Source organism: Delphinus delphis, chromosome 1 (assembly GCF_949987515.2).
Source record: "Delphinus delphis chromosome 1, mDelDel1.2, whole genome shotgun sequence".
In the NCBI taxonomy this organism is placed as follows: domain Eukaryota; kingdom Metazoa; phylum Chordata; class Mammalia; order Artiodactyla; family Delphinidae; genus Delphinus; species Delphinus delphis.
This window is the reverse complement of record NC_082683.1, coordinates 64,865,853-64,893,559: the sequence shown is the minus strand read 5'-3', so window position 1 is coordinate 64,893,559 and position 27,707 is coordinate 64,865,853. Positions and strand designations below refer to the sequence as shown.

The 27,707-nt window shown below is 38.5% G+C and overlaps 1 protein-coding gene across 1 annotated transcript; it reads right to left on the bottom strand.

Annotated features, from left to right (window-relative positions):
* LHX8 (LIM homeobox 8) lies at window positions 1-26,239 on the bottom strand. Its single transcript, XM_060006017.1, has 9 exons — window positions 26,159-26,239; window positions 24,079-24,165; window positions 23,519-23,680; window positions 19,573-19,694; window positions 17,298-17,518; window positions 16,681-16,784; window positions 11,975-12,070; window positions 5,292-5,475; window positions 1-77 (listed from the first exon to the last, which is right to left on the bottom strand). Exons 1-9 carry the CDS (start codon window positions 26,237-26,239, stop codon window positions 1-3), a joined length of 1,134 nt encoding a protein of 377 aa, XP_059862000.1.
* Window positions 26,240-27,707: the final 1,468 nt, after the last annotated feature.

Here is a 27,707-nt window from a genome sequence, read left to right as displayed (position 1 = left end):
TTAGGTATGACTTATTGGCAGTTGTGTCATTGAATGGGGTAACAAGGGCTGGAGTCCAAGGGTTGTTGGTGAATGAGCTACAAAATAGAAAGAAATTTGTGGATCAGTTTTGTAGGGTAAATAAAACTGATTTAAAAAACAAACAAAAAACAATCCAAGGCAATGTTCTCTCACTACTGATTTTATAGCTGAGGGCACCAAGCTACACTCATTCCACTGACCTCAGCAGGAGCATTAGCTTATTCAGCACAGTGAGTATAGTATTAAATGAGAATCCAGGAATGGTTTACCCCAAAATCTTTACTTGGGGTCACAAGCTTTTGCCACTTTACTGTCCTCCACCCATACCCCATTCACTGCACTTTACCCTGCAGCTAGAAACACGTGAGCTTTGCCTGCATAGACATTGCTAGCTTTCATACGAAGGTGCCTCTATAGGGTGACCCCTGCCCCAAATTCTCATTTATGAATGCTGAACTGCCTCGTCCCTAAACATACATCAAAACACATTTGACTTGGGCAACACTAAGTCATTCATGTGAACACACACAACTTTAATCCTAGTGTAGGTAAATGCATCAATGGTACAGGCTCTGATTTTTTCTTTAATCAAACCTTAAAATGAACTTTCCACTCTCAGTAAGAACTATGTTGCTTCAAACCAAATGTCCCTCTAAGAGCAATTAAGAAAGCTGGACAAAATTTTTAGAAATCTATTTGAAGACATCTGAAAGATACCCAGGTAGTGAGAACTTGCAAAGTCAAGTCCCAGAGAAGGAGAGAAATAAAATGAGGCTACATTTCCTCCACAAGTTTGGTAACAATTTTAAAAGAAAAGGAGTGTGAGAGGCTGAGACATTTAGCAAAGTTTTCAGGAGTTAGACTTTGGGTGGTGGGGAATAAATATGAAAGATCAGGGACCACTGAAGAGAAGCCCTCGTTAAAAATGACAGACACAAAACAAAACAAAATGTAAGATTTTCTGGGGATCCCAAAAAGCTAGTTCCAAGGAGTAGTGACCCCGAAATACACCAGTCCTTGTGAGGACTGATGTCTAATTGGATATACAATGGAGAAAAGACAGTCTCTTCAATAAGTGGTGCTGGGAAAACTGGACAGCTACATGTAAAAGAATGAAATTAGAACACTCCCTAACACCATACGCAAAAATAAACTCAAAATGGATTAGAGACCTAAATGTAAGACCGGACACTATAAAACCCTTAGAGGAAAACATAGGAAGAGCACGCTTTGACATAAATCACAGCAAGATCTTTTTTGATCCACCTCCTGGAGTAATGGGAATAAAAACAAAAATAAACAAATGGGACCTAATGAAACTTAAAAGCTTTTGCACAGCAAAGGAAACCATAAACAAGACGAAAAGAAAACCCTCAGAATGGGAGAAAATATTTGCAAACAAATCAACGGACAAAGGATTAATCTCCAAAATATATAAAGAGCTCATGCATCTCAATATTAAAAAAACAAACAACCCAATGGAAAAATGGGCAGAAGACCTAAATAGACATTTCTCCAAATAAGACATACAGATGGCCAAGAAGCACATGCATAGATGCTCAATATCCCTAATTATTAGAGAAATGGAAATCAAAACTACAATGAGGTATCACCTCACACCAGATAGAATGGGCATCATCTGAAAATCAACAAACAACAAGTGCTGGAGAGGGTATGGAGAAAAGGGAACCCTCTTGCACTGTTGGTGGGAATGTAAATTGACACAGCCACTATGGAGAACAGTATGGAAGTTCCTTAAAAAACTAAAAAAAGAATTACCATATGGCCCAGCAATCCCACTACTGGGCATATACCCAGAGAAAACCATAATTCAAAAAGACACATGCACCCCAATGTTCACTGCAGCACTATTTACAATAGCCAGGTCATGGAAGCAACCTAAATGCCCATCGACAGACAAATGGATAAAGATGTGGTACATATATACAATGGAATACTACTCAGCCGTCAAAAGGAATGAAATTGGGTCATTTGTAGAGACGTGGATGGATCTAGAGACTGTCATACAGAGTGAAGTAAGTCAGAAAGAGAAAAACAAATATCGTATATTAACACATATATGTGGAACCTAGAAAAACGGTACAGATGACAGGTTTGCAGGGCAGAAATTGAGACACAGATGTAGAGAACAAACGTATGGACACCAACGGGGGAAAGCAGCAGGGGGTGGGGGTGGGGGTGTGATGAATTGGGAGATTGGGATTGATATGTATACACTGATGTGTATAAAATGGATGACTAATAAGAACCTGCTGTATAAAAAAATAAATAAAATAAAATTCAAAAAAAAAATGACAGACACAAAACAAAACAAAATGTAAGCTTTTGGGGGGATCTCAAAAGGCTAGTTCCAAGGAGTAGTGACCCCGAAATACACCAGCCCTTGTGAGGACTGATGCCTGATTGGATTAAGTTGATCTCCCTCTGACCTAACCGCCTGCCAAAGGCAAAACTAAATCCTCTCTGGTGGAAGATATTAACCAGAGCCTCAAATTATTTATAGTTTTCATACCTAACATCTGAAGTGCAATAAAAAAACAACAAGGCAAATAAGACATGACTTGAATGAAAACAAAGAGGAAAAAACAATAGAACAGACCCACAAAATACTGGAGTTGTCAGATATGTCCTTAAGTGTAACTATAATTAATATAACAATTTTGTTAAGGAATAAAGTGATAAAATAGATAATTCTGGCACAGAAGTGAAAACTATATAAAAGAATGAAATGGAAATTCTAAAAACTGAAAACACAATAACTGAAATTAAGAACTCAGTGGATGAGTTTTACAGCCTAGACAGAGAGAGAATTAGTGAACTGGAAGATAGGTCAGAAGAATATCTAGACTGGAACATGGACGGTCAAAATGCTGGAAAATATGGACTTTTTCAATAAGGGTAGAAACCATACTTGAAGAGACAAAATCTGATCCTTTTGCATAGTGAAATACATCAAACTACCTATTCAAGAAGCATATTTAGGCACACTATACTAAAACTGAAAACCAAACATAAAGAGAAAAGCTGGGGAAAAAAAGAGATTCACTTTTAAAGGAGCAAGAATAAGACCAACAGCTGACTTCAACAATAAGTGGTATCAAGTTAATTAACTATCTATATTCTAAACCACAGAAACAATGGAAGCAAGAAGACAATATAATTCATATTGCCAAAGTGCTGAAAGGAAACAGCTGCCAGCCTAGATTTCCACATACAGAGGAAAAACCATTTACAACTGCATCAAAACAAAAACTTACGAATAAATCTAACAAAACATGTGCAAGATTACTAAACAGAAAACTCTAGAATATAAGAGAGCATTTGAAGATGACCTAAATAAATAGAAAGACAGACTAAGATCATGGTATGGAAGACAATATTATTAAGATAGCAGTTTCCTACAAATGGATCTAATAGATATCAAAATCTCAATTGTTTTCTCTTTTTTGGTGGAAAAATTTATGGCAATACAAATGAACAACGAAGTAGGACAAGGTTGTACTACTGGATATCAAGAATATAGGCCTAGCATTATTTAAACAATTAGGTATTGATATAAAAATAAATAGACCAATAAAACAGAACAGAGGGTACAGAAATTGACACATAAATTATATGGACACTTGATTTATGATAAGTGTGGCACAGCAAAGCCGCTGAGAAATTGGCACTTTCATAAGCATAACAAAAACTTTGCTCCTTATTTTACACCACATACAAAATTCAATTGTAGATGGACTGTAAATCTAAATGTCAAAGGTAAAACAAATTTAACAAAATTTCTAGAAGATAACATAGGAGAAATATCTTCATTATCTTTGAGTAGGAACAATTTCTTGAACAGGTCACAAGAAAAGCACTCCCCATGAAGGAAAAAAACTGATGAAATGAACTACATTAAAATTAGGAACTTGTGCTCAATAAAACATACTCTTAAGAGAGGAGAAAAAGCAAACCACTGAAGAGGAGATATCTGCAACACATACAATCATCAAAAAACTTATTTATATTCAATATATAGCCAAAACTAGAACAAATCAAGGAAAAAACAAAACAGACAAGCCAACAGACCAACAAGCAAAAGACATGAATAAGCTCTTCACAAAAAGAAGATACAAATGCCCAATGAAAAAATGCTCAGTCTCATCAGTGATGAGGGAAAAGCAAATGAAAATAATGAGATAACACTACACAACTAAATTGGCTAAATTAAGAAGTCACACTATACCAAGTGTTAGCAAGGATGTGAAGCACCTTGAACTCTCATGTGCTGCTGGTCTCAGTGTAAACTGGTTCAACCACTATTGGAAACTTTTTGGCAGAATCAACTAAAATTGAACATATGTGTAGCCAGGACCCTATGTTCTACTCCCAGGTATAGACCAAATCAAACTGTGAATTAACAGGCACCAAAAGGCATGTACAATAAGGTCCATCGCAGCATATGCATAACTGGAAATAATGCAAATGTCTATCAACCCTAAAGTGGATTGTGGTATATTCCTACAGTGGAATTCTGTATAACAATGAAAACAAACAAATCACTGATTCTTGCAACAATACAGATGAATCTCACAAACACTGTAGTTGAAGGAAGTGAGACACAAGAATACATTCTGCATGGTTCGATTCATATAAAGCTCAAAAACAGGCAAAACTAGAACATGATTTTAGAGGTCAACACAATATTACTTTGGAGGAAGAGGATAATGATTGGGAGGGGACATAAGAGAGGCTTCCAGGGTGCTAACTGCGTTTTACTACTTCATCTGGGTAGTACTTACATGGATATGTTCATTTTATTAATTCATCAAGCTGAATACTTATGTGTGCACTTTTCTATATGTATGTTTTGCTTCAATAAAAAAGTTTCTTTAACAAAACTCAGTAAACCCCAATCTAAAAATCTGAGTGTGAATACTTTCTCTGACCATAGGAAAATAAATTATTTAAATAGTTATCAGGAGAAAACAAAGAGAATGTTTTTCCTAAGTTAAAATCGAGCACTATGAGTCATTATCAATATTTGTATTTTAGCCGTAAGGTGAGTGTTAAACTTGTCCCTTAAAAGGCAGTCACCGAAATAAGAATGTTGGGTAGTTCTCCCTACTACACCCACCCCCGACAATATTTTTCAGCTCCTACTGAGGTAATAGTTAAAAATGTGAATAGTATATCAATAATATACTATTAGAAGGTACCAGAAGCTGATTGCTTGGGAGGCAGCTGTTAAATATTAGGATACCTACCATCCATGTAACTATGCAGCGCTGTTAACATTGTCCCATCTTGGGGCACATAGGCAGAATAAGCCATTTCTTCTAACATGGGTGGAGACAGCCTGGAGGGCGGGACCGCTGTGACTGGGGCAGAGGAGGAGTGATTAGGACTGACGTGTTTCTTGTGGCGTGCTCTACAGTTCTGAAACCACACCTGAGGGAGGAGAAAAGCAATGTAGCTATGTCACATCATCAGTTGAGTACATTACCAGTTCAGTTTACCAAGGAATGCAAACTCACTCTACCATATAAGCGCAGCATAAATCTAAATAAGCTTTCTAAAAAAGAATTCTGTGGACACAAGAGAAACAATTTTGCACAGTTATCAATGGTCATTTTCTTTGCCCAAATAATAATTATTTGTTGATTTACTTAAAAACTGATTCTATACTAAGCCAGCATCTTCCAAAATAAAAATGGGCTAAGGGATTCAAAATTCCAGAAAAGTTTCCTTGGTTTTACTACTGGCATTTAGGACAAAAAGGAAAACAGAAAAAGTCCTTTCATCAGAAAACTTTAAAAAATGCACTACTAAATGTATTCTCAGACACCTGCTGGACTTATTTTAAATCTTTTTTCAAATGACTAAAATCCCTACTGAGAGCTTAAAGCTTTCTACAAACCTCTTGATTCAGTTATTCCAGTCACACTGTAACCTGCTGAGTTCAATTTCTCTTAGTAAATACATAGGCTATTCTCTAAGAAGCAGGTTAAGGTTAGGCTTATAACAAGAAACAACTAATGATATTTAAGCAGAATAAAATAACAAACACATCCACTGGTGAAACAGTTCACCGAATGTAAAGAGCTAACCAGCCTGTTGTCCACTCTATCACAGAAATAAAGGAAGCATATTCTGGGTAAGCAGAGTTTTATGTGCAGGTCAGGGTAAGTAAGGCTAGACTGCCCAGATTGCTTCCAGTATCTAAGCTACATGCACTTGAACTCCCTGCTCTTAGATAAAACTTGTCTACAGAGTGTTTCTCTATTAAAATATTATAGTATTTATTTGCTATCACTCAGAACAATTCTGTCATAAGAAGACAGAGAAGTGGAGGGATAAAAACATTAAGGAAATTAGGGTAAGAACATTTGGGGATCAGGGGAGAAGGCTAGGGGCATAAGTCTCTACCTAGGGCTGGTAGGTAGGTACTTGATGGCACTAGGGAATCAGAGCTAAATAATGTGGAACAGAAGGAAGCTGCAAAAAAGATTTATGTGAAAAAGTTGCCCTGATATCAAAAGGCACACCTTGTCCTTGGGACTCACAAACAGAAGTCTGCAAAGTATAAACTCAAGGGGTTAAAACCAAAGGAACAGAAACCAATAATACAATGGCGTCTGAGCACGTGGCTGAGTGGTAGCACCTGAGGTATATTTCAGGAACAAGCTTAGGCATGTATCAAGAAAAAGGAGTGAGAAGTCACAGCCTTCTCCCCCTTCTTCTGGAGCGTTAGTTAGACTCTTAGGTACCTATACAGAGACTTTACCCAAAGTCTTCAGTCACAGTTCCTCCAGAGGCTCCTTAACAGGTGCCACTGCTGTCACCCACCCAGCCAAGAAGACACACTCACACATTCTCCAACTTGTAAGCAGGAACTGCTGCCACCTGCCTTTTCCCCTGACAGTGCCCGGAAGACAAGCACCCCAGAGGACTACATATAACCTAAAACACATGGTGCTATGATTCCCAGAGTTTCTTCAAAGTATCTTATGTCTCCAATAAATTATATATTGGATGGAAACTGTTCAGTTATTTTTAAAAATCTCAGACTTTGTAAATAAAGATGAAGAAAGCATGACATAAACGGTAGAATGACTACCTTAATGCTAATTCAAATAGCTCCTTGGAAAGATCAACAGGTAATTAAGCAGAGAGAGGTTTGAAAACACAAAGTGTCATGTAACTTGCACAGCAAAATATAGTTGAAGATTCCAGACATCAGAAAACAACTTCTGACACGAGGGCTACCTAGCTTCAGGAATAAAATGCAGTCCTTTTGACTCTCCTCACTGACTTAAAATTTCCTTCTTCTGCTTTCAAACCTCTAACAAGGGTTAAAATTTCTTATGAGCAACATACTCTTTTAAAAAATTTGAGTTCTAAATTGTAAAATACATAAGCTGAAAGCAGGCCATGTAGACATTCTGCAAAAGAAAAGACTAATGCATAAGATGAATCTCTCAGAAAACCCAAAGAGTCAAATACGAGAATTTAATGTATGAAAAAGATGGAACTTCAAATTATTGGGAAATCAGTATTGACATAATATTTAGAGGGAGCTGGCTAATAGTTTGGGAGAAAAGAAATAGAAAACTCCCTACTTTACAACATGTTATCAAAAGTCAATTCCAGATAAATTAGGGTTTAGGTGTAAATAATTGCGACCATAAATGTTTAAGGAAACAAAAGCCAATGTTGATATACTCTCTAGGTGGAGCCAAAGCTATGAGAAAAAAATATTAAGAGATTTGAATACAAAACCATGTAAAATTTCTATGTGGAAAAAATAAGTGAAAGGGAAACTGATAAACTATGAAAGTTTAACTATGATAAACAATAAACATCAGTACGATAAAGAGAAAAGAAATAACCCAATAGAAAAGAGCACTAAAAAATACAAATTTTATTTTCAAAATAAGCACACGTTAAGGTTTACTGACAATAAAAGAAATATACATGAAAACAATGACATTTTCTGACTGCCAAATTGGAAAGGATGTAAAAGAATGACAGTTTTTAGGATTTACGTGCGTTGGGGAAAGGGAAATTTCACACATAGGTCCTGGTAGAATAAATTGGTTATGAACTTCCTGCAAGGCAATTTTTGTACTATCAGTCAAAGGCCAAAAAATGTTTTATCTTTTGACTCAACAATCCCACTTTTAGAAATTTATCCTACGGACACTACCGAACAAACATGCAAGGTATACACACAATGTTGTTCACTACAGCATTTTTATGATAGTAAAAAATTGGAAATAAACTAAATAAATTGTGCTATGCTCAATATGTGTAGCAATAAAAATGATGTAGATCTTAATATGGAAAGCCAACTTCGAGCACACTGACTGGAAGAAATAGCAGTGTTTTATCATGTTTCTGTAAGATACACAATTCATAATTCACCTCTCTGAAAGGGTATGTTAACAGTGATTGTATCTGAATGCAGAGTGTGAAAAGTAAAATCATCCATCTTTATTCTGTGATTTCAGCTCAGTGATGATCTGCTCTGTTATAATGTCTCACTATGCAGACTTTAGCTAGTAAAGGTGAGACCTGTACTTACACCCTGTATAAGAACATTACTTCTACCTAATCTTTGGGTAGCCTAGTTTGCATATCAGAATCAAGGCCTAGTAATCAAGTCTCTTTTCTTTAACTTTTCTAAAGTGTGCCCAATGCTAGGAAGTAGGCTAGGCGAAGAGGTTATGACTACGATTTGAGATCACTGTAATTAATCCTTCAAAAATACTGTGACGGACTATATATTCGAATTGCTAGTACTCCTTCCTTTGCCATCTTATCAAAAATATTTAAATTCAATCCTCACATATTAAAAGCCACCATCCAGCAGCATATTCTCCAAGTTCTAGTGCTTGAAATGAAGTTAACTTGCTCATAATACTGGTGACCTAAATACCTGGAAATTACATGACAGATGTCTGTCTGCAGTCCTTATTTCTTCAAATAATAAGAAAAGCTCTCAGAAAACCCTCCGTTTTCCTTTCCTTCCAACTTCAAAATAATCTAAAACATAATAATCATGAATCTGACTTAGCTACAGCAGTCACTGTCATTGAACGTATAGAGTCTTAGATTACAAGGACCCCTCAGACCATTAAGTTTGAACTACCTCAACAAAGGAAGCTTCACTTCCAGGTACAGGGACTCACTACCTCGATGGTAGCCTATGCCATTTTTGTAGACTTACATACTGAGAAAATTCTTGATAGTGAGTGAAATCTGTTTCTTTCCTACATTCCCTTGCAGATACCCAATCCCGCTGCCTGTGGGACAGCCTTTCACATACGTTTAAAGACACCTGTTCTGTTTATACTGTTTATATTCCTTCCCTTACCATCTCTGGATCTTTTTCCAGATAAATATCCCTGTTGCTGTTAATACCAGCACATAATTTCTAGACTTTCATGACCTTAACCTTCCTGTAAAGGGGGCACTCTTTTCACATTGGTTCCCTGTTAGTCCCTTTCTAAAATTTGGCACTCTGAAACAAACACAATACCCTGGACATTTGAAAAATACTGAGGTCATGGGACTTGCCTTTTCAGAGAGCCTCATTACACTGCACCCAACCAAATCCACTGGGAATCTAGGTCTTTGGAGAAGATACAGTATCATCAAGTCTCTCCCACTGACTTCTTGGTATAAATGATTTTTTAATTATGAAATACTTCAGGCTTAATAAACTAAAGAATAAATACCTGCTTACCAATCACCCAATTTAAGAAGTAAAACATTATATGTGCAGTGTTGGACTTAACCTTTTTCTCCCCACTGAACTTCATCTCGATAGTTACAGTCACTAGCATTATTAATTCTTTACACCTTTTTTAACCTTAAATATTATTTAAAATTATTTTCCACTTCCCTGATCTGAAGGTAGTAGAAAATCTTGACACAGTTGACCACTTCCATCTTGAACCCACCTAACTCCTTGGCCCTCCATGATGCTTCTATACCAGATTCATTCCTTGATTCTGACTGTAATGGCCCAATTCAAACAGCTCTCTCCATAAAGTCCGTTCTTCCCTTTTTATTGTCCGTGATATCTTTTGAAAGGATCTTACCCAATTTCATGGGACTGGATCTCTCTGTTTGAGTCCTGTTCATCCTTAAAATACCTGTTTATGTGCTCAACTGCTACCATCGTTATCTGATTATCACAGCTAGAAGGGAATTCATCTCCCTCCCAACTACCAAATCCGTTTTTAAAAACACCTATAATATTTCTGTCAATAGCACCATTCCCATGGATACTTTGACTTCAAATTTAAGAGTCATCTTTGATGTCTCTCTGCTTCCCCATTACAGTATCCAGTCCTTTTCTTGTCCCCATTACAGTATACAGTCCTTTTCTTGTCTCTCTAGCATCTAGTACCTGCCATCAGTGTTCAGTCAATAAAACGTTTTCGGATGAATTCTAGGCCACTACCTCAGTTAAATCTCTTTTCAAAAAAATTACTATTTTGCTGGGCATCACACCTAATGTGTCAATTTCTATGCAGCCTCTCCCAACTCTAATTCTTCCCACATACTGTCACCAGACCTTTCTTCCTAAAATCACGTAAAATCTCTTCCTGCTCAGAAGAGAACTCTACATGTACAGCCTCTCCAAGTTCAGCTCCAATAATTCCATCCCCCCACAATCTGCAAACATAAACCTTATCTGTCAACAGATTTGCTCTAACTCATCCTTCCCTAGTTTTGTTTACATCACTCCCTCTACCAGGATCTTTAACAAAGGCCATAGATATCCCACCTCTTGCCCACCCCTCCCCCACTCACTCACATACACAATAATAGAAAAGTAGAAAAAAATTCTGGCCTCAAAACCGGATCTAGCTTGGAACCACAGCTGTCTTTTTAGCCTGAGGATCCTTAGGGTTGCTCTGAGCAATGAATGAATGGTCAACAAATGGAAGCCTAGACCAAGCAGGCTAATTACCAGGTTTTAAAAAAATTGATTCGAGTGTGAAGAGACCTAAAATGGCAAGCTAATGCTTTCATATTTCTTCACAAGACAAAACAATGACAACAACAAAAAACAAAACAAACCCCCCCACAACAATTTACACTTTTAAAGACCTAGAATAACTGGATTGTTTGTTTTTTTTGATATTGAGCTCCATGAGCTGTTTGTATACTTTGGAGATTAATCCTTTGTCTGTTGTTTCATTATGCTAACACGCATATATGGAATCTTAAAAAAAAATGGTACTGATAAACCTAGTTGCAGGGCAGGAATAAAGATGTAGACATAGAGAATGGACTTGAGGACGTGGGGTGGCAGGGCGAAGCTGGGGTGAAGTGAGAGTAGCATCGACATACATACACTATCGAATGTAAAATAGTTGGCTGGTGGGAAGCTGCTGCATAGCACAGGGAGATAGGCTTGGTGCTTTGCGATGACCTAGACGGGTGGGATAGGGAGGATGGGAGGGAGGCTCAAGAGGGAGGGGATATGGGGACATGTGTATGCATATGGCTGATTCGCTTTGTTGTGCAACAGAAACTAACACAGTATTGTGAAGTAATTATACTCCAATAAAGATCTATTAAAAAAAAAAGCTAAACCCAGAATTACCATATGATCCAGCAATTCCATTCCTAGGTATATATCTAAAGGAACCGAAAGCAAGCGTTCAAACAGATACTTGTGTGCTGATATGTATAGCAGCATTATTCATAATAGCCAAAAAGTGGAAATGACCCAAATATTCGTCCATGGACAAATAAAATGTGGTACATACACTGGAATATTATCCAACCATAAAAAGGAACGAAGTACTGATACATGTTACAACCTGGATGAACATTATGCTAAGTGAAATAAACCAGATACCAAAAGGGGGGGAAAAAAAAGACCTAGAACTTTTAACATCTCTTGATTAACCTTTAAAATAATCACCTGTATCACACGTCTGCTCAAGCCTGTCCTTTCTGCCAGTTTCTGGAGGGTCTGTGCATCTGGGTTGTTGTCCTGAGCAAATTGTGCTTGCATAACCTGTTTTTTAAAAAAGTGTAGGTGGTAAATAGCTAAAAATAAGAAGCTCAATCTTATGCATTTTGATGACAGGAGAGATAAGACATGCACAAGAAAATGGGATACTTGCATTTTATTACTTTAAAATCAATATGGGGAAGTATGTATAAAAAAAGAATGCATATTGTGTACATTTATGCACAAGTTGCTATGTTGAAATCTTAAAAAAAATCTATTTCAACATAAAAACTTGTCTCAACTATGCTGTTAAAAATAAGCTCACCTTTTCTTCCATTCTGACAACCCACAAATGCATAATAGTATAAGTCTCTTTACTATTTTTTCCGTTTTGTTAAAAATTGCTAGCATTAGAAAACTTAAAAAAATATTTTTTTAATCTTCAGCCTCTACTGAGCAAAACAGGTTCAAGGCCCCTACCACAATTTTTATCAGTCTGCAAAAGTAGACAGTGCAACAGATGGATTCCACTTAATTGTAATGACTCCATCATTAATTGTTTTGAGCACTTGCTCTATGCAAAGGAACATCTGGGATCTTAAAAAGAGACACCCATCAGCCCATTGAATAAGAATTTCCTGAGATCTAAACATTTATAGATGGAAAAGCTCCCAAGTGATTCTGGTCTCAACGTCCTAGGAGAAGATATACGCATGCCAATAATTAGCAACAATACAAGCTAAAGTGAGAGGTGAGGAGTTGGGGTGGGGGGAGGGAGGAGTACCAGAATAAAAGCACACACCAAGGGCTTTGGATTCTTTCAGAAAAGGAAATCACGGAAATCAAGTGGGATATTTGAATTTTATTACTTAAAAGTCAATAGAGGGAAGTATTATAAAATATAAAGAAAGTATTATAAGAATGAGAAAGGGGAGTCTGGCACCCAACATGATTGTGCATGTCTGTGGGCATGTGATGGGGGTAATCTACCTAATGACCTTAAGTCCTGCTGACCTCGACACCATTTCCAGGAGGCAATATTAACTGCATTCTCCACTATGCTCCTCATATAATACTATCTTTTGCTACTGCACTTGTCACTGGGTAGCTAACTAATGTGTTAGCAAGTCGAGCTCTCCATAGCAGATAGTGAAGTTTCTTGAGGGCAAAGGGACTGTCTTATTCTTCATATCCGCAGGAGTTAATCCCCCTTCCTGTCACACAGTGAAGACTTTGTGACGGAATGAACCTCGACAATGTGAGGAAAATCTGAAGATAGCGTGGAGAAAAAGACCGATGTTGTTCCAGGAAACCTTATGAAGTTTACAAATTATATAATTTTTTTCAGTTAAGTTCTCGCTGATAGTGACTCTTCCAGAATAAGGTATTCCTGGCTTCCTATCCAACTACACTTGTCCACACACTCGCTGTAAACAGCACATGTATTTTTTCTTTAAAAAAATGGGCAGAATCAGCCTAAAAGTTTATAATCTCGCCCAGCTCACTTCTTTCTTCCTCTCCTACTCCAAAAGTGTTAACTTTAATATCTTTATGTACAAATAGAGTTGTGTTTATACGTAGTTGAGCATGTAACATCCCAAAGAGAAAAAAGAATGAACAAATTAATTATGTCTTTGTTTTTTAATTTTTCAAGCAGAAAAGCTGAACAGATATTTGAAGATTTGTTTGTAAGGCCATTATTGATAATTTATAAAACAAAAACAGCATGCTTTTCACAAATGCATTTCAAATTCACAAGTTTAATAATGGAAGTAAATTACATTTACTAAAGCAATTTCTCATTAAGGAATAAAGGAAAACTTAAATCAACACTGATGGTTTAAAGCTAGAATATGCTAAAGGAAAAGTAAGATGTGTTCATCAGTGTTTAGTCTCACAAAAGAACCCTTCCAATTTTAACTTGGTTTCATTACTCTCTGGTCACTAACGATGCCAAAACCCACCCTACTCCTTTTCTGAGCTCTTTTAACATGGTCAAGGAGCAAGCCTCTGTAGACACATCATTTTAAGGCCAGAATGTCTACCAGAAATGTGAGGAGTCTGCATAGTAGCAGCTGACCAACTTGATCTGAAAGCAGATTAAAGTAGGTGCTAACCCTGGCATGTTTAACATTAATAATCATTGAGCAAATACTTCCAATTACAATAAGCAAACCATAGTATTGCCAGAACTTTTAAAATACAATTTATACAAATGAGACAATATTTGAAATATTTTTGCTAACACAAAATAGCACTCTATTCTGAAAGTCAAACTACTTTTTCTTCCCATAAGCTTCTAAAGAAGAATTTGGGAAATTTGTTTGTTCCTCTCATTTTAAGTCGTATAAGTCCAAACCAGGTAGTCTATGAATAGTCTTGACTTACTGATCACCTATATTTTATTGTTTTGCTAAATTCAAGCACTACTTAAATATATTCAGCTGTCTGAAAAGTAGGACAATTTGACAATGAGGTACACTGCCTGATTTATTAGAGGTTCTGGCAACGTATAATGATTCAACTTATCCTAGATTCCTAAGCTACAAAGAACACTTGAGGACAAGGATTGTGTCTCATTTGTTTCAGCCATTCCTGGCACAGATAGATGCTAATAAATACTGAATAAATGAGAACATGCTTTGAAAGTATATAATTTCTGCTTTCATTTTTAAAAACCTATGATCCTGATATAAATTTTTAAAACATGATTCAGATCACATTTTCATATAATAATGCATGGCTTAAATAGTTTATGCACATTTGCAATTTAAAACTATAAGGCTATCTACAAGATTCAGAATCTCACTCTTGTTTTAGCTGCCACTGCCATTAAGTGGAGCTTTGTTAAGGCACAGTTCTACTCATGGTCTCCTGGGAGGCCAAGCAAAATGAAAAGACCAGAGGTTTGGGGAGCAGGGTCCAAACCTCTTCTCTGCCATTCCCTTGGTGGTCTGCTCTGGGGGAGTCCCTACACTTCTTGGATGAGGCTACCTATATCAAGGAATTGTAAGAGATAAAAGAAGATAATGTAGAGAAAATGTCTGGCATAAGACTTGGTATACAAAGACCTCCACAAATATTATTCCCTTTCTATTTAATTAGTGCCTCTATCTTCCTATATGAGATTGTATATCTACCTAAAGTGGTTTCAAATTTTCAGTATCCTTTTACTAATAAATTTTTATATCAAACTAAAGCTATCAACCTTATGATTATTAAAGTTACAGCCAGGCTTTCATGGAAACCGCCCACTTTATAAACAGAACATATTTATATTAGAGATTATATTTTAACTCAGACACCTTTTAACTACTGGGTATTTTGCTGCCAGATCTCCCACAGCTATTCATATCTCCTAACCTGGGGCTTTACGTGATCTTCATTACAACCAAATGAGGCACCCAGAAAAGCAAGGTTCAAACAGATATCTCTTTCAACCGCCTTATCTTTCATTTCCTACTTACTGACCATGCAGTCAGTCTATGCCTAAATTAAGAAATCAAAAACAATCTTTTGGAAATTTTTTAGAATAGATCTAGATTTTAATGCTAGATTGCTTCCAATGCCATTAAGTTCCCTTGGAATATTTGTGTCATATCAAGGCTTCTTTCTTAATCATTCTCAAAATAAAAATCCTCTCTTTTACTGCATTCATCTTAAATACTGCCAAGTATTAGAATACTATAAGTGAGTTTTCAAAATACTACCTTCATTTCTTAACATTGTATAAATATCCTTACAAGTCTGAGCTAAGATGGATACTATGTGTAAAGCACCCAGCTATACATGGTAGGTGCTTTACAGATGTTACCTCTCCTTAACATAAAACAAATATTTCAGTCACATTAATCTTTTAGAAAATGTGATTTCTTTATCTGAAAAAAAATGCCAGAAAGAATCATTGTATGCGTAGACTTAAATATAAAGCAAGGAGTAATTATTTCATTCCTTTCAAGACAATTTGTATAAACAGAACTTATGACAATTATATTAAGGGCAACTAAGTTGAAAATAATCCCTCCCTTTTCAGGGAACATAATGAACCTCTAGCATCAAATTATAGAATTACTCCCTCTACCCTCTTTAAAAACAAGAAGGGTCTACTTGATTGGAGTCAATCGGTAGACTCCTATTTATGGTAAAGCGTTTACAATTCTTTCCTACTCAGAAAATGTACAATCTTGTCCATTAAAAGACTCAATGTGGTTTGTTAAAAAGATGAACACATTAGTGTCCCACAGACCTACACACTGAGCGTCTCCTTCTGTTAAGAGTCCCCAAATATTTTATCTTCTAGCACAATTACATGTAGTAATGTAAATGCCTGGGTTAAAGTAATTTTTATCAGGAAGTCAGAACAGATCAACATTTTGTTTCCACTTTGATGTAAATGCTAACAGACCCCAGGGAGACGAACTTGAATGACGAGTTCATATCACATCATGACTCTCAAAATATTGATAAACAATATTTAGGGCAATGTTTTCATACATCTAACAAGTTAGTTTTCACAAAAAGCACAGGCTAACCTTTTTGAAAACAAAAATGTTTTAAGACACCATAGAGATTATTTTTTGTTTGGCTTTGTTAGTTTGGGTTTGGTGGTTTTTGTTTTTTTTTTTTAGGTGGGGAAGGGCTTCAAAAACTCATAAATTCATTGTCATGTCTACCTGGAGCTGATCTGCTGTAAAGCTTGTTCGAGCTCTTTTTGCTGGTTTTGGATGATTGACATCTTGCTCTGTGAGGAGGGCGCCTTCGACACTAATCCCATTACCTGCATTTAAAAAACACACCATTCATACAATAATAGGTTGTTGTATGAACAATCATACAATAATAGGTTTCTTGCATCTCTTGGCTTGGTATGAAACTGTATACATCTAGTTTGCCAAATCCCTTAAGTTTTAGAACATACTAGAAACATACTGTGGAAACAATATTCCATCTGTAGGCTTGTATATTTAGTCAAAAGTGTACCAATTTGGAAGTGCACATCTAAGGCTCATCCTTACAAAGGCAAATACAAGGAAACAAATGGTTACAAAAGCAAAACAGAACCCTAAACTCAAGGCTGCTTCCTGAGAATATGGCACAAGGCGAATACATATGCCATGGCTTTTCTTGTAAATAAACAGATGGAGACCATCACTAACAGTAGAGGGCTTAATGAGTTTCACCACAATTACACTGCACAAAGTAATGCTTTAAGACGACCTTAGGAAAAATCGTTATTGTCCCTGTGTTCACTGTCCCAAAAGATTCAAAAGTATTTTAAGTATATATTTACCATTTTCCACTTCTCTTTTTAAATTATCCAGCATGCAGTCATAATGCACTCTGCAGAGGACTTTCTCTTCCACCAAAGCAAACTCCTCTCCTGTGGAAAGTTGCCTTTTGCAAGAAAAGCAGGCAAAGCACGCCAAGTGATAGACATTCCCCTTGGCCCTCCGGACCCAGTCAGTAGAATGGATGTGCCTCCCACAGCGAGAGCAGCGAGTTCCATACCTTCTACATAAATAGAAGGGTGGGAGGTGAAGATTTTAATGCTTGGTGAGATATTCATCAGTCTAAGATTAAATTAACACATTATTTACTCATTGGATTAACCCAAGTATTTAAATCTTTTGAAAAGGAAACAGGAATCAATTATTTTTTAAAAGTCATATGGTACACAATCGAGACTTGAGATGGGATCATAATTCAAACCTGTTTATAAAATAAAACCTTCTCATTGTTACTCTAAAGGAGAAAAGGATTTTTTTTCTTTTAAAATAAATGACATAGGAGTTTCAGTATCCTTCTGAAACAGTGCATTTATAAATTACCTAGAGACTCAACACACACACACACACACACACACACACACACACACACTCGAGACTGAAACCTAAAAATACAAAAGCATACCATTGAAGATATAAATAATGACGTCTTAAAACCAAGTTGAGATAATTAGAAAATGCTCTAAATATTTTTTTAAAGTTAAAACATTTTAAATTGATATTATCAAAGAATGAATAGAACAGAAATTGTTCACTCTGGTGTGAGGAAACCTCAGAAACCTCAGTGAAGGAAAACTCAGAAATGTTTCCTTTGGTGAACAAACTGTTGCAATACCATCCACAAGAGAAGGGGAAATATTACCTAAAGCTTTTAGACACATATCTGGACATTAAATGCAAGTTAATCTTAACAAAATGCCAGATGTAAAGATTTCTTTTTTCTCTCAGTCCTAGTGACCAGACACTCTCTGTCATATCTCCTACCACAATTGCAGTCATAACCTGGCATATCCACATTAAACTAGATAAGTATAGAGGTATTGCCAGTTTTTAAGTTAATCTGAAAAACTGTATCATAAAAATAAATTTCAGAATAAAATATGAAGTATAAAAAAAAATCCTGAAGAACTAGACTTTCAATAAGTCTCTGAAACCAAACATTTCAAGGGGCTTTAAATTACCAAAAAAAAAAAAATTAAGATTAGCATATCTTAAGTGAAAGAGGAGGCAAACTGCTACTATTTTTGAGGAAACAGAGAGCAAACCTAATGAGAAATATATGTTTTGGGTAATTATAAAATTCTATGACTTTATAAAATAAAGGACTCTGGATTTCATGAAGTGCTTTAAATTACCTAGCAATTTTATTCAAATCAATCACTAAACTCTCTTAAATCAGTTTTTGAAATTGAGTATAAATAACATAATTAGTATTACAAACTTCAGTATGTACTATTAACTTCCCAATTTCACAATGAACATTCTTCTTCGTTTGGAAATGCAAATAGGGAAAAAATGTGATAATTTTCAAAAGTCATGCTTAAGGATGATTTCAATTTCAAGATAGAATTTAATTCTTAGTGGAGAGCTATCTTAGAAGAAACTTTACATTTAAACTATTATAAAGAGACCATGTGGAGAAAATGTTACATTTAATATCCTAGGCAAATACAGTCTCACAAAGCAAAGATCAAAGAACGGACAAAAGAAATAGGATTTTTAGGCAGAATACGTAATTAGACTTGGTGTATTTCCGATACTGGAATGGTCACTTCTTCTGAATAATATGGTTTAATCAGTTTCCAAACTGCTGGCATTTTATAGGTATATTACGAGGGGTCATTCTATAGTAAACTGGAAAAAGCACAACAAAATCTTGATTGTTTTTCCCCCATAATTACTTCATTTTTGTCTTGCTACTCCCTCTGAACAAAGGGCTTTGTTATAATAAGTCATCTTATATTTCATACTTTATATCTCTGCACAGCAAAGAAGTTCCCTGTTTTTAATACCTAAAACTTTCATTCGCCAAAGTGGAAATAATTATTTAAAATTAATTTTTGTATACTGAGTTCCTAAAACACATAAGCATGCTAATTTTATTTGTTTTAATACAAATTATACCTCAAAAATATGAAGCATTCTCATTTTGAAATCCATTGTATAAGAAAAAGTGGGCTTCAGTAAATAAAACTGGACAAGAAAGGCTATTTACAAAATTCTCTTTGTGTAATACCTTCTTGGAGTATCTACTTACTAAAAAAAAAAGTTTCGGTGTACCTGAAATAATCAAGTTTGCAGAAAATGTCTTTGTCTTTAATATAACAGCTGGTATGCCTTCCTAAGGAGGTCCTGCAGACACTACAGGAGAGACACCGAACATGCCAGCACAGGTCATTCACCTGTGAAGAAGAAGGGGTTAGGATGAAAAGCCATTCTAATACCACACACTTAAGAGTATCCTTCATTGGTTTTCTGTATCAGGCAATTTTAAAACCTGGCCTCTTAATATTTTAACACATGCTCTGAATGTTTCTATCTAAGAGGTGTCATTTACACAAATACGCATCTAGATATATTCTCTTTTAGACCTCAACCAGAAAATCACAGCAGCATGTTATACACTTTGTGTTTAATTTTTAAAATATACTTTTGAAAAATTCAGGTTTTTTTTTTAATTGAGTGTCTATTCAGGGTTTTTTTGTTTGTTTTTGCTTTGTTTTGTTATCGAACGTATATGAACACAGGGAAAATTTTGGCCACTTTAAAGTCCTACATACTGGTTTTATATTTTTTTCCTTGACCAAACTCTTCCCACCGTGAAACATGGTAGCTAAAGAATTCAAGCCACATCGCTTCTCAATCTACTTTTTAGTTAAAGTGAGAAAGAAAATGGAAAAGAAGCTTTGTAAGAAATACTTACCCGTGTAAAGAAGCCAGGCAATCCATTTTACTTACAAAACAGAAATTCCTAAGGTAGATTTAAATGTTGAAATGGCCAAAGCCCTGGCTCCCGTCTAACATTAAATAATCAAAACAAAAAGCATTGGTAACCCTACTTTAATGATTTGGTTACTAGAGGAAAAAAATAAATCTATTGTAAGCAGTTCTAAAAAGGTACCCAACTATTTGCCATTTATACTTCAGGAAGTAAGACATTAAATGCTTTGATTTAATTTAATAAATCACAGCACTTTATATTCTATATAGGAGCATGAAACATTGTCAAATCAGGGGACAAATCATAAATAGCCTTACCTTAAACTGTTGCTATCATAGTATAAGCGGCACATCTTTAGCCTTCAAAAACGAAGATGTGTATTGAATTCAATTTGCCTGTAATGCAGGCTCCTAAATTTTGCTCTTGTTAAATGGACACAAGAACTAGGCTTATGCTTAATTAAATTTCATTTAAAACAACGGCAATGATGCAAAAACACCAGTTATACTCTACAAATGGATCTAATGCCTAATATAAGAATTAGGAAATTGGAAAAATGGGAAATTGTGAAATACAGCTTTTGCTAAACTATTTCATAATAAAGACTATCTTGTCCAATGATTCTATCATATTAGCATTACTGTTCAACATATTTTTCTGTGATATGAAATATAAAGGGTCCTTCGAAGCTGAAGAAAGTTTTACTGGCTTCTAATTACAGTTATGTGTCTCTTTCCAAAGCACTAATGAGAGTATCATTTTAGTGAAATTTTAAGTTTTGGTCTTGCTATAAAAGAACTACACGCTCACCATACAAGAAAACAGGGAAAATAGCAATAGGAAACAATAGGGAAAAAAATCTGAGGAAATCGAAATAAAAAAATTAACAATGGTGAATGCTGTCCTATTAATTAGAGATGCATTTTCTTTCTATTTTTTTCCTCAAACAGGCCCAATTAAGTTAAAGTGTAGAAATACAGGTTTCCTTTAGTATTCCACTGTTTAAGGCCTTCTGCATTTTGATGTTATCCAGGCTCTTTTTTTTTTTTTTTTTTTAAGCAAGGCTAGATGCAGGCTTCAGGGCAAGAGTCATGGCCATTCTCTAGTTCCCTAAAGCCAGATGTAACGCCTGGTTTGCCACCCTTCCTCAAAGTTTACTTAAAAAAAAAATCTCCTTCATCTTCCATTTCTTTTCCAGAGATGAAAGTAAGGTGAACAGAGAAAATTCTGGCGACTATAAACCTTTCCTGATGGCTACATTGATCCAATCTCTGTATGTATACATATATAGGACCAAGTCAGAAAAAAAATCACTCAAATGACAGGACACTGAAGTATTAGATGGGGCAACAGATGCATCTAACTCCTCTCATGTTTTTTGTTCTAACTCCATTTAACTTGCCTCACAATATGGTGTTTTTCTATATTAAACAGTTATACCCTCAAATATTCTATTAGGTCTAACAATTATTTTTTCACCAGTGACTCAAATTGAATTCAAACTTATCTGGAAGAATAAGCACACAAAATGGGGGCAAAAAAGTTAAGAACTCAGTTTTTAATCATAAAGTGTCAAACTTTTGTTAGAACTAGTTTCCTATATAATAAGCAGCAGCTAGTTTTCTTGTACATATACTAATATGTACAAAAAGGGGTGGACTAAGACTGTATGTAGAAGACTTCATTGAGAGGACTCTGGTCCTACTACAAAGGAAAGCTTTAAAAGACTCTTCAGATAACTTACATTATTTTATACAATACACATATATAACATATAAACATATGTTAACATATAAAAGATGAACACTAAAAATGATTTTATCTATTCCAGAGGATATGTTGAGTCACTTTATAATAACTTTTTTCTTTATCCTTTCTGCTGTGTAGTGGATCCATTATAGATCCATCAAGAAACATTCTTAAAGATTAAGCTAATTACTGAGAGGGCTCATTGAAAATAAGAAACTAGGTTTGATCCAAAAGATGGTTTTTAAATATCCAAAAAGGCTCAGGTGTGGAAACACTGGGATGGGAATCTTAAGAATGCAGATTTAAAGAGAAAGCCAGCTTTAAGAATCAACCACCAATTAAGTAAATTAGTCACTTTTTAAACGTTTTCACCAAAACTCCTTTTGGTGCTTTATCTGGGTTGTATCTACAGGGTATCATTCCAACTCCCCAGATGAAGCAGCTTTGTATGTTAAGGGAGAAATTTAAAGAAACTCACTAATTTGCTTTCTGAATTCATATTCTCCATAATGAATTCTTTTGAAAAACTGGGGTGGGGGGAGGTGAGGAGAATAGAAAGTGAACTGGTTTGCTACTAAGTCAGTGTAGGAGAGATCATTATTTTAAATAGTGGTTTTAAAAAGCTATTGAAGTTGAAATTCCATGGTATTAGAATTAAGACACAAGGGACTATGATCCTTCATGCAATGACATGGGTAACTAGCCTGCCAGAATTTGTACTCCAAAACTCCCCCACAATATCTTGAGAGAAGTAAAACAAATCAAGACAGTCAACTCTCAAACCACCACTTGAAGCACTTCATCCCAAGTATTTTTCTTTCTTTCTGTTTTGTATAAATTTACATCAATTTCCATTTTTTTCCACTAAGCAATGAAGATGACATTAACAAAAAAAAAATCATTCGGTGGCCCTGAAGTATTAAACCTTAATGAGAGGAGGAAGATATTGAAAATGGTTTTCATTTAAATGCTACTACGAACTTTTACTCTGGAAAAGCCTCAGGTTAGTGTAAATAAACATAAGACTGTAAAATATCTATCCAGAAAAGACCCTTTAAGGCACTTGACAGTGGTTCTCACCAAAGGAGACACTGAAAAGGGGAAATCGATCAACATATAGAGACCTGGAGTCCTCATAAGCAGGCAGACGTGTGGGTGTTATTGGGGGTGGAGGGACCATAACCCGAGGCTCAGTAAAAATAATCGGGCAGGACCCTGTTTCCAGAATGGGTAAGCATTTCCCCACTTCTGTTCCTCTACAAGTAGGTGGCTAACTCCAGCACATCCACCCAGGGTATCGGCACGTCTAGACCAGGATGGGTCACACGTAAGCAGTTTTGCAACAGCGGGTATTCTAAGATTTCTTCTCCCACTCTTTCCCACCGCATGAGTTGCCCCTGACTGGGCCATAGTGCTGAGAAAGTCTACAATCTCCAGCGAGAACTTGAGTGGAAAACAGAGGGAAAGTAAACTTTTCTCTTCTCCCAGAGCTCTCGGGGAACCCCGCTGCCCCTGGGCCTCGCGGCTCCGCCCTACCTTGAGAAGGTACTTGTCCACGATCTCCAGGCCGCAGCTGTTGCACACACACTTGCCAGGGGGGCAGACGGAGCCCGAGGCCATGGACCGGGGCGAGGACGACGGGGACAGTGGGGCCGAGGAGGAGCACGAGTCCTCGTCCCCCACTCCCTCGGGGCTCACCTGCAGGAAGCCACGAGGCGCGGTCTCAGGCGGTTCTAGACCCCTCCTTCTCTCCCCATCCCACAGACCCACGGGGGCTCCCTCACAGCCTCCCCTCCCTTACCCCAAACCACCCCTAGTTTCTGAGGTCCCGCTTCTCGCCCTCTCCCCCCGCGTCCATGCTCCCACCACGCCCCCGCCGGGGCTGCAGACCACTGACCTCAAGGACCTGGGGCGCCTGGCGGCCCTGCGCAGCCCGCCACACTGGCTCAGCTTCTCCCCCCGCCCCAGAACCCCTCTCCACCCGCTCCCCGAGGGCCCAACTGCGCCCGGGGAGGAGCGCGGGGACAGCAGCCCTTCCTCCTTGGGCTGCCTCCCCACGGCCCGGCTCGCCGCCACCCGGGTCCCTACCCACTCACCAGTCCCTCTTCCCCGGCGCCTTTCCGAGTCCTCCCGGCCGCCAGGGCTGCAGTCCGCCCGCACTCCTCCGACATGAGCCCCTGGCACTGAGGAGGTGAGGGCGGGGAAGTGGGGAGGAACAGAGACGAGAAGTTCAGAGCCGGCACGTGCGGCCCAGAGCTTCAGCTTCTCCGCACGCGGGGCGGACTAATGAAGGCCCACGGCGCTCCGGGCCGCACGTGCAGCCGTCTGGGCGCCTGGGCCCGCGCGCGCCTGGCAAGCCGACGCCGACGCAGCCTCCCTTGCAGGCAGCGGGCGGCGGCGGCGGCGGCGGCGGCGCAGCCTCAGCACGCGACTAGGCGGCCACCGGAGCACCAAGGGCTCGCCCGGCGCGCTGCCGCGCTCTCGGGGCTCCGGGTCCCCGCGCTCACCGTAGCACGTCGGTTCCCCGCCCCCCCTGCCGGGGGTAACAAGTTAATAACAATCATCCCGGCACAAAGCAGTTTCTTTCTAGACGTCAATCACAGCGGAGCAGGGATCACCCGGCTAAAGGGGGTGCATGGGGGTGGGGTGAAGTGGGAGAGAAGAAAAGAGGATTTGAGAAGGGGGTGGGGGTAGGAACTTGATTTCTTTAATAGCCTCAATTAAAAGAGCAAGACACATATATATTTTTAAAAGGGGGCTTTTTGAATTGGATAGCCCGAAAGGTGAAGAGGTTTAATAGGATACTTGAAAGCTAATTACAGCGGGATTTAAGAAGCCTGGTGTTTGTTCCGATGACAATTTGAATGAAAATGCTTCAGATTAAACCGAGCCAGCAGCTCTTTCGTAAACTTACAGCAATTAGAGCTGCGAGTGATTTATACTCGTTTCTTTAAGGTGTAAATTGCCACTTATTGCTCGGTAAGTCAACATTTGAGCTACTAAAGGATTATTTTTAGCTAGCGCAAAAAGCGGGTCGAATAATGGAAAATATCCAGCTGAATTTAATTTGTGTCATTAAAAAAAAAACTCACCCAACCTCGGTCAAAATGTTTTAAAGCAACAACGCGCATTACTCAAGTGTTTCCAAGCCTTTGTAGGAGTTTTGTTCTTAAACGAAAACGCAGCCGCTCTGGTCTTTTTCTGCCTTCGTTTACGGAAACTCTAGCTTGGGGGGTGGGGGGGGGGGTCCCAGAACTCGAACGGCCCACACTTCTGCATTTCTGTCTCTTCGCCTCCCTCTTTCCCTCACTCTGGTAGCACCAGAAGAGATACTGTCAGAGCCCCCCGGTCCCTCGGGCTCTCCGCCGGGACTCTCGGGTGCGCTCCCTACTCGGGACCCAGCGCCGCAGACACAAAGAGTTTAGGCAGAAGAGCCCCGAGTTCGCCGAGTGTTCCCCGCCAGCGTCGGCGCGAAGACAAAGTCAGCAGTGCCCAGTGCGGGTCCGGCGGAGGCGCTCAAACAGGCTGCAGATGATTTTCAAACCTAAACGCGAGATACGCCGCGGCTCCTGCCTCCAGAGTGAGGTGAGAGTTTGTCAGTTTCCCCCCATCTACTCGAAGAATGGTGTGACTCGAGAGCCCTGGGGTTGGCTTCTTTCGGTCTTTTAAAGTAAAATGGCCTTCGTAGCCCGCCCTAGGATCCAGAGGCCTTCCTGGAACCACGTCTGCTTCTATTTCGCTGTGGGGCCGCGGCAGCGCGGACCGCCCTACGGCCGGTGGAGCTCCTTAGGGCCCGCAAGCATCCGCCGGCGGCTGGGAGCGGGAAGCCGCGCCTCTGTTCCTTCCCACCCCACAGCCGCCTGGATCTCCCGACTCACTCTCCCCACCGCCCTTTCACCACTGCAAACACAACAAAAGCACGACTCACATGTACCCGAGAGCGCCTTAGGCTTGAGGCTTCGTCTCCCAAATTACGGTCTCCATGGCCTCAGGTTAAGTGAGCTTGTGGGGAGGGGAGGCAATGATTACTGACTAACGTTACTACGTAAGAAAAAAAAAAACTGCCAGGTTTGAAGATGAGGCCGTTACAGGTAATTTCTGAACCTCATTTAGGAGCGCAAACAGCTCGCAGGAAACTGCGATTCAGCTGGTCTGGCCAGGCGTCGGGTCGCTCACCTTCTCGGGAGGAACTGCCAGCTCCGGCACGTCCTTTTCTTCTAGTTTACACACAAACATCTGCTCGCTTTTCCAATACATGGCACTGCTAGGGCTGCTTATCACATACCAACTCCAGAGGGTCAGAGGCTGTCCGTGTCTGCCGATCTGGCCCGCCTCCCCAGCCCCAGCGCACTAATAAAAGCTGACACCGAGAAGAGAAAGAATGCTACAAGTCTTCGTCCAAAGAGGCCGCTGTGACCGTAAGCACTCTGATGGACTGCTCTTAAGATTGTTTCCCAACTTCATTGAGGTCTGTCCCTCTAGGAAAAGGAAAAAAAGAGTTTTGTTTTTCCAGAGGGTGGAACCTTACATGAAGGGAGGGAAGAGGGTGTGGGGGGAAAAGTCTTTTCCTGGAGGAATAGCCTCACCTCATTAAGAAACACCCGCCTTCTCTACAAGTCAAGATCTTTATCAGGACAAGCCAACTTACTCCAGATTTAGTATTAAAGAAGAAGAAGAAAAAAAAACAAAAACCCAAAACATTGGGAATGGCCTGTTAACTTTTGACTTAAAAAAAAAAAAACTCCTCTCTGCATTTGCCGTGGCTTTTTGATTCTCACTCCCCAACCAAAACCTAAACAAAGATTCAGGTTACATCTCTTTCTGCAGCAAGCTGAAGGGGAAGCGGAGGTCTGGGTGACTTGAATGTTTCAGTCATTCTCCTGAAACGAGCAGCTCCCCTGTCTAGCTCCCCTGTCTAGGACAGAGACGGCTCCCTGGAAACCTGGGGGCTGACTTATCTAGAGGTTCCCACTCCCTTTGTGAAAAGTTTTCTTATTAAGATAAAGAAGGAACATCTGAGCAACACAAAAGCTTATGATTTGCGACTAGATTTGAAATCAAGGCTACAAGAAAGACAAAAAGTATGTTGCTAATAGTATTGCTCTTTCATCTCATCCTAGGCAAAATTTAAGCCATAGAAGCGGCCAGCTCCTGCCTCATATTTTGGTGGCGGGTTTGTTGGGGGGGAAGGGGGGGTGAGAGTGGGGTCTCAGAATACCGTAATTTTGATTAGGATTGGAGGGTGTGTTTAAATAACTTATTTATGGTATAGATTTTACTTCATTATGTAGTGTACAAAGAGGAATTTGGTAAGGCTAACAATTTTTATTTCCAATTTTCCCTTTGAGAAAACAAAGCAAGCTTCTGAAACAGTAATATAAGAATATTTAGGAGTCTCTGTTTCTTAATGGCCTTTAACAAAATCATATGATGTTGCTTCGATAAGATATATATGTTTATAATATTATCTCCTTGCCTTATTGTCGAGAAGAGGAAGATCGAAGTGCTCCCGCCCAGACGCGTCAGCAGCAGGCTAGAGGAAGGGCAGTGGGCAAACACAGGTAGACTTTACTGTGATGAAGTGAGCCCATGTAACAGCCTGGGACCAAGCAACGACTGCAAATTTAGTTTTTCTTCCATTACATTTTTCTCCCATAAACACGAGGGTCTCTAGAGCATTTTCCTAACGCCATTGTTTACGCACAGCTGCGCCCACTTTAATATT